Raw genomic sequence first — 12,231 nt, 5'->3', positions numbered from 1 at the left:
TGTTTCTCTTTTACACAGAAAAGGATGACTAAGACATTCTGAGGACAGCTTCTCAGTTGAGAATCCTCTCAACCTCTTGTTCTTACGTGCTGCCTGGCTTGAGATGCTGGACATGCCCATCCGCGTGGTTCCTTATCTGGACTGAGCAAGAAACTGCCAGGGGCAACCAAAAGTAAAGTAAGAAAAAAGAAAGGAAAGTTCACTGAAGACAGAACTTCTGTCCAAAGAATAAGGAGTCAAGCAGGAGAACGCCATCAGCAAGGCTATGACTCATCGGACTGGTAAAATTCATGACAAGCAGCACTAAGTGAAGGTGATGAGAAAGTGAAGAAAGATGACAAGAAGAACGAATTGCAGAAGCTAAGTGAGCTGCTTAAACATGTTCTTGCTGTTCAAAAAATAAGTAAAGGTATAAATCTCACACCAATGGTATGTACATTCTTCAAACAAGGGCAGGTGGGGTGGGGGGAGTTGTTTTACCACAGAAGTCCTAGCACTGTTATCTTCATAAATGAAACTGCTTATGCATTTTAAGGGCCGCACTGCTTTGGACTATTAATCAGATGGATATTAAGAAGATTTTTTCAATTAGCAGCATGAGCTACAATACTATTTTAAACTGCTCCTTCGCCAATAAATGTGTAAAGATCAATTTTTTTTTTTTAAAAAAAGGACTTCATAAAAAGAAAACTTACTTTTTAAAAGACAAAAATAAAAAGAGAAGTCACAAAAATTTTCTCACTAGGAGAAAATATTTGTAAAACACATATCTGACAAAGGACTCTTCTCAAGAATATATAAAAAAAACTCTTCCAAGTTAATAAGATACACCAAAAAATGAGCAAAGGACATATGCAGATGACAAATAAGAACATGCTGAACATGTACTTCTGATAAGATGCTCAACATTAGGAAAATCAAAACCATGAGAAACTCTACCCCATCTAGGATGTCTATGATCAAAAAAACAGAAAATAACAAGTATTAGTGAGGATGCAGAGAACTTAACTCCTTATACACGGCTTTAGGGATATAAAATGATACAATCACCTTGGAAAATAGGGAAAGGTCTCAAAAAGTTAAAACAAATGACTTAGGTATACCACTCCTAGGTACCTACTTAAGAGAAACGAAAGCATATGTTCACACAGACTTAACACTTGAATGCTTACAGCTATTTTATGTGTTAACAGCCCCAAACTGAAAAATAAAACCAATATCCATCAACAAGGAGATAAATAAACAAATTGTGGTATATCCACACAATGGAAGACCAGTCAGCAACGAAAAGGAACTACTGTATCACTCAACAATGCTGATGAATGTCAAAATCAATGTGGAATAAAGGCAGGACAAGAGGGAGGGTGAGGAAGAGCGGAGAGAACTTACTGTTGAATTCCAGAAAACGCAAATTAATCTACAGTGACGGCAGATCACTGGGACCAGGAGGGGACTGTTAGGGAAGAGCAGATTACAAGCGAGCACAAGAAACTTTTATTCCACTATCTTGATTGTCATGATGGTTTCACAAATGTATATATATATGTGTGTAAATTCATCCAACTTACACGCTTTAAGTATATGTAGTCTAAAATACAATTATATCTCAGTAAAACTCTTAAAAAGATTTTTTAAATTAGGGGAATCAACTCTTCAGATTTTTCAGAGTTTATTAACTTAAGAGACTGATTTAATCAAGAAAGCTGGACATCTACTGAGTGTCTAATACATACAAAAGCCCTGAATAAGGTGTTTTGCACACATTACTTTGATACTGAGAAAAACACTGCAAACTGGCATCCACATTCCCTACTTCGTTGTTTTTGTTCAGTCTCTAAGCCACGTCTTACTCTTTGAGACCCCATGGATTGCAGCACACCAGGCTTCCCTGTCCTTCACTATCTCCCAGAGTTTGCACAAACTCGTGTCCATTGAGACGATGATGCCATCCAACCATCTCATCCTCTGTCATCCCCTTCTCCTCCTGCCTTCAATCTTTCCCAGTATCAGTTTTTCCCAGTATTGGAAAAAACTCATTTCCAATGAGTTGATTCTTCGCATCAGGTGGCCAAAGTATTGGAGCTTCAGCTTTAGCATCAGTCCTTCCAATGAATATTCGAGACTGATTTCCTTTAGGATTGACTGGTTGATCTCTTTACAGTCCAAGGAACTCTTCAAAGAGTCTCCTCCAGCACCACAATTCGAAAGCATCAACTCTTCGACGCTCAGCCTTCTTTATGGCCCAATTCTCACATCCATACATGACTACTGGAAAAACTACAGCTTTGACTATATGGACCTTTGTCAGCAAAGTGATGCAGCCATGAAATTCCCTACTTTATAGACAAGAAAACAAAGCTTCAGAGGATAAGTTAACTTTTGTCATCAAGGTCACACAGCTGATATTAATAAGCGGCTGAGTGGCGAAATCAAACCTTTGGTCTGGTTGACTGCAAAGCTCTTTATGGCACTGTAACACAACTGCTACCTTCTGAAGGCACGAACATGACCTCCAGAGGTGTTAAGGCCCTCTCCAGAGAGCAGCTTGGCTTTCCCTCTTCCTCGACATGGAGCTCTAGAGCCAAGAAATGTCCTGGGGACTCTATTGATACATCTTGGCAAGACAGATGGCAAACCACTTCTACTCTTTTCAAGGAAAACTGAAAACACTTCTAAATGAGTGCTCAGCTTTTTCCAGGAAATACCCATGCCATCTTAGAAATGGAATTCCAATAGATTTCCTGGGAAAATTCAATCAATTGCCAATGAAAACGTACTCTGGCTGTTTCCACCTTAGTTATATCTCCAGATTGATATTTCCGTCACTCGGAATTTCCAGCCTGTATCCAGGGTTATTCAATGCACATCCCGTCTTGGGCAAGCTGAGCTGCTGCCAGCAGAATGGCATGCTGGCACCAGCCAAGCCTCTCAGGAATGAGGCCCAGCGGAAGCGCGCCTGCCACTCCAGCGTCACATTTGGAGGAGTTACAAGTAGATCTTGGAGGACAGTGTCTCTGCTCCTACACTGCTTGCCAAAGGTTTGGGGAAGCTTGTCTCTCCCCCAATATTTGAGGGGAGCAAAGGAGGCATAGAAAAGAGTGGCAGCTTCCTGATTTCACATCAGGCAGCTAAATCCCTGTGGAATGCTATCAGGAGATCTCAGGAGCCTTGAGTCAGTTACTTAAGGTTGTAGAGGAAAGAAGTGAAAGAGGCTCCCTAAGAGGCATGCCCACTGGCTACCCTGGAAGAACACTTCTGCTGTAAACCTGTGATGGAACTAATGCAGCTACACCACTTCTGTGGAGCAGGCAGAGGTTTGGCATCTGATTCAAGCAGCGTGAAACCCACCTTTGTTGGTATGACGTTTCAGGAGCAATTTGGGCCCAAGGTAAAAGTAAGAGAGAAATAACGCCAGCAGACACCTCATTCAGAAGAGGCTCCTTTGAGATGACAGGCAGCGGGGCAGAGAAGTGTTCAGCTTTCATTTTAACAGATTAACTCAAGTTCTTTTCATTTTATAGTTTCCTAAAGGATTTTTTAAAAGAGTTTGACAGTTTGCAAACAAGGTCAAAAATAAAACAACCCTGAGACAGGAGGGCAGAGAGGTACCTAGAATAGGAAGGATCTCTTGGACTCCTTTTGAGAAGCTTCCAGAATGCAAAGATTACAGCCATCAAACAAATTAGGAGGAGTCAGTACTGAAAATTGAGGCCAATGATGAAACATAATTCCTGGGTGGATTCCTCTTGAGTATCCAGATCTGCATGTTCATCCCAGCCTGCTCCAGCAACTCGCCCTAAAAAGCTCCTCAAAGCTGTACAATCCAAGATCAATGCCCAACCTACATCATGTAAGTAATGACTTTATCCAACCCCACCCACCGTGGAGCATGTGTTTTTAAAGCAGAAAAGAGATCAACAGAATGATAGCTAAATAAAGTAATTATGCCAAGGAAGAAAAGTGAGAAAGTTAGCACTCCATGAAGGTGGCTAGAAACCCATGAGGCACCAGCTAGTCCCCTGACTGAGAAGCTCTACAAAGGAGATCCCCTTTAGAATCTGTATTCAGGTGGCTGACTGGCTAGCTTGTCAACAAGACTGACTGAAATCTATATACACTGCTTTAAACTAGGTTTAAACTTTTTAGTTTATACTTACTCTTTTATACTTCAGTATATACAGTAATACAATATACATACAGCATATACAGTATACATATATACAGTGTAACAGTATATAACAGTATACACAACGTAGGCCAATGTATATACAATGTAGGGCAAAATCACCTACAGTGAATAACATTAAATGTAGAAAATCAGGACCAAGAAGAAAAATATAAATATGTCAATCATGCAGGTTAACAATCTTTCATGAATGAACTTAAAATCCGCCTCTGGATTTTCCTGGCAGTCAAAGCAGAAAAGGAAACACCAACAATAGTATACTTGTCAGTATTGGAAAGGAATAAGTATATCAGTTCCTCAGGAAAAACAAATCTTTTCTCAGCACTGAGTTCTAAAATAATTTTTTTTTTTTTTTTTTGGCCTCACCATGCAGCACGTGGGATCTTCATTCCCTGACCAGGAATCAAACCTGTGCCCCCTATATTGGAAGCTTGGAGTCTTAACCACTAGACCACCAAAGGGAGTCCCTAAAATAATTTTTTAACACTGACTCTGTGCAAAGGATACTGTGGGGGGGGGGGGAGTAATAATCTTGGAAAGGCCTTTATAACACATGGCATTATACCACATACTATTAAAAGATATCCAATAAATATTATCCTGAAGTTACGTGTGTGGTGAGACAAAATATATATCACAGTCTAAGAATGTTTTTCCAAAAACATACATAGGAATATTCTATATATTGATAGATATATAATGCTTTAAGAAACTCTTTAAAACTAAGTTAAAATAATGCTAAATTAGGAGACTGTAATACTTATTTCAAAAGCCTCCACAAAGGGTTTCCTTAAGTAGAGAGATCGCTGATGTCTAACATATCTGCCCAAAACTCAGTTTGCAACACAGACCAAGGGTCAGAGAAAACCAAATGCAAGAGCTACTTGCAGTTGATGATGAAAGGCTGAGTATCCTAAAATCCTAAAGAATCTTAGATCAATGGGAACATGACATATGCTATAAAAGTCTTATTTTAAGAAGACCAAATGATACATTAAAATATATACGCTCTTAAGTACATACATGCATAAACATAATGGGTGGATATGAAAGGGAAATGGTCTAAACTGTAAACTTTGATTTATGTACATTTTTGGGATATTTCCAAAACAAAAATTCAACAGCATGCTATAGGGCAAAGCGATTTAAAAGCTAAATTTATATTTGAACACTGGTGCTGAGAACAAAGCTCAGTAATTCTGGGATTAGCACCCCCTGCCAAACAGGCAGTCTTTAAGCACCAGCTCAACTTCATCTTCTTGGTGAGATTTCCTCCATTTGGAGGACAGAACTGACCTGCTTCTGCTTGGTTCAAAAGACCTAACAGATTTATTTTTAGAGCACTGCCTTACCCTTTAGAGTGGGCCCAAAAGACAAGTGAGAACAGCCAAGAGGAAATAAAATAGCAAACCTGCCGCCTCTGTGGCCCTGAATGGCCATTCTTCCACCCTCCCTCTCCGAAGCCCACCCTCTTTCCTCTCCATTATCTAAGTCCTTCCTTCAAGACCCAAAATACATTAAACCTGTGCTGTGCTCCCCGACAGGCCTCCTGTGTCTGGGCTCAAAGCAATTCCATCCATAACATGCCCCTAGCAGGTGGCTCAAAGCCACTCCAACACAGGATTTATCAAGCTTCTCCACTAGGCCGGAAATCCCACGAGGGGAGGGTCTACAGGCGGAATCCTGTAAATCCCGAGCACTTGCCACAGTGCCTGGTCAAAGGAGACGATCTGTCCTGAGTAGCACCTCACTAAGCAGTGGACTAATCCATTTCCTTAAGCACAGTCCGTCTTTACTAAGCAGCCACTATGTGCAACAGCCCTAAGCTAGGCACCGAGCTTTCAAAGATGAGTCAGACATGAAGCTGGACCCTCAAGGAGTTGAAATCTAATAGGATCCCCCGTGCATAGTTAACTATGAACCAAAGAAGAAAGTGAAAACTACCTTAAGAGATATAGCTAATGTGTGAAATGAATGAAGAAAGTCACTATCACAAAGTTTGGACAGGAAAAGCCTGCAAACAACCTAAGTGTCCAGGACTGTTTAAATAAATTAGGGGACATATGCATAATAAAACACATAGTCATTTAAAAGGGTGAGATAACTAAAAATACGATATACAAAAATGATATAACAGAGCTACTATTTACTGAACCTTTACCATTTGCCAGGAAGGGGGGCAAGCAGAAGGAAGCAGAGGTGTAGAAAAAGGCTTTCCTGGCTCCAGTCCCTTTTGCAGGACAATATCCTTGTCCTCAAGTTCCTTGCAATACATTTCCTCTCTTGCTTAAGCTACTTCAAGTTGGTTCTTGTCATTTTCAAACACTCTTAACACACAAGGTAAAAAAGACTAGACAGTGGGGTTGGCATTTGTTAAAGCTCATCAAACCAAGAGCTTAAAATCTGTGCTTAACTGTTTTACGTAAATTACATCTCAACTTAGAAACAGTGAGGCCAAGACAGTATGAATGAATGGAGGACACTGGTACCAGTAAGAGAACAATGGCACCGGAGGAGCAGTTCCGGGGTGGGGGCTGACCTGGTGCACGGCCCAGACTCCCCCCAGGACCAACACGCTCGCTCTCCCAGCTGGCGCAAGTACTGGCAGCCGCAGATCTCAGCTGATCCCTCTCCCAGACCTGCTCTCAGCTGGAGAAAAGCGCTTCTCCAATGTCACTCCCCCTGCCCAGCCATAACTCACATTCATCGACTGGTGGATGGAGGGAGGGCATATAATGATTCAGCCCCGTTGGCCTAATCTGGGACTACTCTGAAGGGTTAGCCCCTTTAAGCAGCTCCAGAGCTCCGTAGAGGACTGGCTAAGGCCTCTGTTACATTGGCAGTGAAGTTCAACTTCTCTCTGTTCCCCATCCTGCTTCCATCATGCCCCCTCGGGTAGTGGTCCTGAGAGCATTCCCCAAATAACTTCCTGGGGATGCAAACCTCCATCTTAGGAGTATGCTTCCTGGGAAACCTGACTTGCAACATGTGAGAAACAGGATGAATCAATTTTTAGCAAGCTTGAGATTCCAGGTAAAATCATCCAACAAGGAGTCAGAAATGTGGGCTAGAGCTCAGGGAAGTTTTGGGCAGGAAAGAGATTTGGGAGCGACCCACAGAAAGGTGACAATTAAAACCATGGGATTTTACAATACACCAATGGGGAAAGGCTGAAGAGAGGAAGGCCAAGATAATAAAAAGGGCTGTTATTTCATGTGTGGATAAGGAAAGGAAGACCCAAGACATAGGCAGAGAGAAAGGGGAGAACAGAGAATACAGTCATTATCATCAAAAGCACTTCAGGAAAGTCTCCTGTCAACAAAGGCAAATACTACCAGAAGAGCTAAGAGGAACGAGACACGACACAACAAATGCTTAACAAACCCTGGTTAATCGAGCTGAGTGGGACACATGGTCTGCAGGGTGCTCAGCTTTTGCTGGGTTGTTTTAGGCAGCTTCTGTCCTACAGCGACAGGCACAGACTCTACCTGAGTGCCCTGAGGCAGATCCACTGTTGGACTGGTAAGCAAAGAAAAGCTGAAACGGTCCAGTACATGAACATAAGTGAGCCAAGACAGAGTTCAGCTGCTTAAGCAATTTGGAAGAAACCTTCTTCTGAAAGGCTTCTTTCAAGCATATTCCCAGGGATCCTCTGAATTAACAGCTGGGATCCTTGAGAAGGCTCACTGTCCCTATGGACCAAATTCAAACCTCAGTCAAATCCACAGTATTTAAATAGACTGATCCTAGCACACTTTTTTGAAGGGTGGGGACAGAAGGCCACAGGTATAAGGAGGGAGGAGGGAGGTCACTTACAGACATCAGTGACATCATCATTGCTTTGAATACAAATAAACAAGCTCTTCTTAGCCACGGCACCCTAAAGTAAATGACATCTCACACAAACAGGTGTTATGTGACCTCCAGTCCTAGACCAGAGTAAACAATTTTATTTCTGCTCCTGTGCCCAACATAACTAGGCATCATATTCAGTGGCTCACTGGCTTTCCCTGTTTTCCTGCAGGTGTGGCTGGAGGGATTCTCACACCTGTGTCCCTTACCCTGAGTCCTGCAATCCAAGGCCAAGGCATCACAGATGCCCAAGAGCTGGTGTGGCTCTATTTCCTTCAGAGATCTCAAACTTGTCAGGAATTCCGAAAGTCAGCACCAATTTCAAATCTGATCAGCATCTCTGAAAGTCACAGTTACCATACAGTTGAATAATTCAATATTTTTTCATAAATTTAACGCCAGTGTGTCTGTGTTTGGAAACTTTGAAAATACATGTTGTATGGTTTACTGCACTGGAAAAGGTGCCAACAGAGTTTCAAAGGAAGGGAAGTGTATAACTGTTTCCTTTCAAATGCATTTTCCAATGGGATCCATTCAGGGAAAAGGCTGGAACTAACTAAAACATTATTAAAAACTGTTATGGAAAGAGACAGGGAGATGGAAAAAGACAGACCCAAAAAAGCGAAATACATAACTAAGAGTGAGACAGACATACGAGGAAAAAGAAAGGGGATCTGGGCAGAGAGACAGGTTGGACGGGGAAGTGGGGTGAGATGGAGTTTTGTCTGGCAGTTGCTGTTCGTGGCCTCATACTGCCGCAGATCAATCGATTCGGGCTGCAGTGCTGCTGGCCCAGTGGCACAAGACAGACCACAGAGTTGGCTTCAAGTGCGGCGCTTGCGAACTGCTGACCTTCAGTTTTCAAACCAAAAATATTCTTTGGGAAACGGTAATACCAGGTTCAGCCCAACCAGCCAAGCAAAAACAAGGACTACTAACCTGAAGTAACACCCTATTCAGTTACATCAGGCACCAAGCCTTCACAGGCATCAACTGGGAAAATCGGCAAACCTGAAACCACACCCCACCAAAAGCTAACTCCAGATTCTGACTCAACCAAGTAGGCAATGATAACCAGAAATGCTAAAGCAAGTGACACGGTGTTTCAAAGTTGGCTTGACCAGGACCTACTCAAGCAGGAAGGCCAGTCCTTGCTCACAGAGCCAGAGATATGGCAATTCTTTCTGAGGTCACATGTGCATGACTCCAGTGGAATCCGCATGCAATGCTTAGGGCAGGATTTGGCGCTGACTTACAAGCCATTACATTTCTAGACAAAGGATTAACAGTTTGTAGTGAGTTGTTTTTTTGGTTTGGGGTGGGTTTTTTTTTCCCCCTGTCTTTTTCTAAATTCATTTAAGTTAGGGTGATGCTAAAATCTACCTCCTAAACTGGGATACTGGGGAGGGCAAAAGGGTGTGCTATTAGTAACTCATCAACAGGGGCAGGCAATCACTCGGCAAACCAGGACTTACCATCACCCTAGCCTAAGCCATAGGAGCTGTTCCTCTCTCTGGGTCAGTATTATACAATTTCAGCTCAGAAGAATCTTATTTAAAAAGCCAGGACTGCTCCTGATTAGTGCCAAAGCACTTTTTGAGCTCCTCCAATGGAGAGGTAAACAAATCAATTAAGTTAACTGCAAAAACTAACAAGAAAGATTGGGCTTGACAATCAGGATTCTGGAGAAGCTAAAAATTCCAGGCAGCAGCTTCAGGGGAAAAGGGAATGTGCCACAGATGGAGCTGTGGAGGCTGATCCGCCCGGCCTCTCAGTGCTGGGCCCCGATGCCTCAGCCAGCTTCAAACGGCGAATGGAGGGCGGGCAGACCTTGGTGCAAGTCTGCTGAGTTCCAGGCCATCATTCTTGAGGGTGTAATAACCATGGGCTGTAGCACACATGTTGAGGGATGAGGGAAAAAAATAAACAGAGAGACAAAAGAATGAGGATGCACTGCCAATTTCAATTGTGCAGCTTTTATTTTTAAATGCTTATCAAGCTGAGAGAGAGCAGAGTTCTTGGAAAACAAGGTTTCCTTTTTTCCAATGCCAGCGTAAAACACCCTCAAGGACGGGCACTGCACAGACTGTAACAACAAGGAACGTGGCCCTGCACCCTCCCAGCAGCACAGCCCGCCACGGGTCCCACGCTGCTCTGATTTCGGCTCAACTGAGTACTCGAAATAACAGGCCCACTGCCTCTGGTAAAAACTGCTCTTTTTAAATTTTTTATTAATCTCCAAACTGGCTGTGTTAGAATTACAGCCCATTACCTACTAACTCTCTTCACTAATAAAATAAATTTGTAAAAGGCCTAATTACTACTTTTACTGAAGTACACTGCCTGGGGATCAAGTACAGGAAGCCAAGGACTCAACCAGTTGTCAGCGAGACTGGGATGGGGAGGGGGCCCGGGGGAGGATAGGGAGTCACCAGAGGGAGGGGATAGGAGGGCCGCAGAAGAGGCTGAACCCGTGCCCCAAAAGAAACAAAACGCCACTAACCCTGCTGTTGTTCTGAACAGCCCCGAGAGGATCCATGCCATCATGGCATTTGGGGAGGCCTGTCACGGGTTACACAGGCCTGTGCTGCCCACGCCCCAGCTCAGCAGAAAAAGCGAGCTGCAGTCCAAGACAGATGGATCCTGGCCGGACTCTCAGCAGAGAGCCTGGAGAGTCTGACCAGTAAGGAAATAAACAACCATCCTTCCCACCTATCCCTCTCTCCCTCTCCTTGCCTCCCCACCCCCCAATCTAGCCCCCAAAGAAGAAAAAGACACAAAACAACAACAAATGTGGGCAATTGCACAAGAGCTGTACCGTGAAGGCGAGGCCGACTGCATCGACTTCTGGGCCGTGCCCTGCACCCCATCCCAGAACACTGATTACAGAGCTGGAAATGTTCCTCACCCGCTGAGCCAGCCGGCCCCTCATCCAGGGCTGGTGCAGAGCAGTCTGACTAGAAACGAGCAGTCAACTCTGACATGCTCATTTGTAACAGAAGGTGTGTATGAGACAAACTAGTCCAAGCTTAGAGAGAAAGCAAGAACAAGGCGTGACTGTCATTTTTAATTGTCCACAAAGAGCCCTCAAAGGCAAATCCTGTGCCTCTCTGAGGCTCTGATAAACAGTATTTCTCCTCCAGAGAAAACTAAAAAAAAAAAAAAAATCAAGTGCTGCCAAAGAACCTCGTTTTTAAGGAATCCTGATAAGAAAACCTGCCATGGCAGGTGAGTGAAGCCTGTGGCGGACACGCCTTTTGGGGACGACCAGACTGAAACCTGGCGGCTCACTGAGGCGGGGTCTGCACTAACTCTCAGCACATCACATGCCTGACCCTGAAGGAAGGACTGAGGAATGATCTCAATGGGAAAAACCCGACAGCAAGGGCTGTGACACCAAAGCCACAGCTCCGTGGGCCCCTGGAGCCTCTCAAACTAAGCTGCCAGCTAGGGAGCTAACACTAGCTTTGGATATAATGCAGCTCTGGTAGAGTAATTAATTTTTTTCTTAACTGGGATTACATTAATTTTCAAGGACTAATGGAGTCCAGCTGTAATGGGAAGAGCGGCTGTCGATGCACAAAGGCACTTGTGCGTACAACATTATAAACACACACATACACACACACGCGCGCGCACACACACACAGACCTATAAAAAGGATCCACTATAACAGGATATTTTTAGTTTCTACAATGCGGCACTAAAAATACAGCCCTGGCTGATACATCATGGCAGAACTATTCCCTCTCTGTCGCTTCAGGAACAGTTTAAAACATTTATTTTTGTTTCCTTTTTGCGATGGTCAGAGTAGAGAGAGAAAATAGCAACTCATTGATAAGAGGAAACGAGAGAGACATGAAAAATTGAAAACTACCTAAAAACTCATGGAGAGGTTTATTTTATTAGTTCTTAATAAATATCTTGCAGATTTCCTCAGGAAATACACCAGATCACATGTAAAATAGTTTGATACTGATGTCAACTGCATCAACATATGAAGTCTATTAGGGTGAAGCCACAGCAGGGTGATCAGCGTGCTGAAAAACTCCACAGTACTTGGAGGGGGGGGGGGGGTCTCACGGCCTTCCAAATTCTTCGAGAGGTAAAAAAGTCAGCCAAGACGCAGAGAGAGAGAAAGAGAGAGAAAAAAAGATCCCACATCCTGCTTTCAGCTGCCAGCAATGTGAAGT

The 12,231-nt window shown here is 43.4% G+C and overlaps 1 protein-coding gene across 4 annotated transcripts in view; it reads right to left on the bottom strand.

The window, feature by feature from the left end:
• Positions 1-12,231, bottom strand: part of SMG6 (SMG6 nonsense mediated mRNA decay factor) — a 196,376-nt gene that overhangs the window by 115,448 nt on the left and 68,697 nt on the right. Inside the window, exon 1 of one of the 4 annotated variants that reach the window (XM_043478122.1) lies at positions 10,857-10,923. The exons of 2 other annotated variants lie outside the window; for them this stretch is intronic. In XM_043478122.1, coding sequence (XP_043334057.1) covers positions 10,857-10,908 — 52 coding nt within the window. In that variant the 5' untranslated portion in view covers positions 10,909-10,923. Of the gene's footprint in view, positions 1-10,541; positions 10,688-10,856; positions 10,924-12,231 lie in introns of those variants that run through there. One more of the 4 variants, XM_043478131.1, reaches the window with a different exon arrangement.

This window comes from Cervus canadensis, chromosome 1 (assembly GCF_019320065.1).
Source record: "Cervus canadensis isolate Bull #8, Minnesota chromosome 1, ASM1932006v1, whole genome shotgun sequence".
In the NCBI taxonomy this organism is placed as follows: Eukaryota; Metazoa; Chordata; class Mammalia; order Artiodactyla; family Cervidae; genus Cervus; species Cervus canadensis.
Note: the sequence above shows the minus strand (reverse complement) of the source record. Positions and strands in the feature narration are given on the sequence as shown.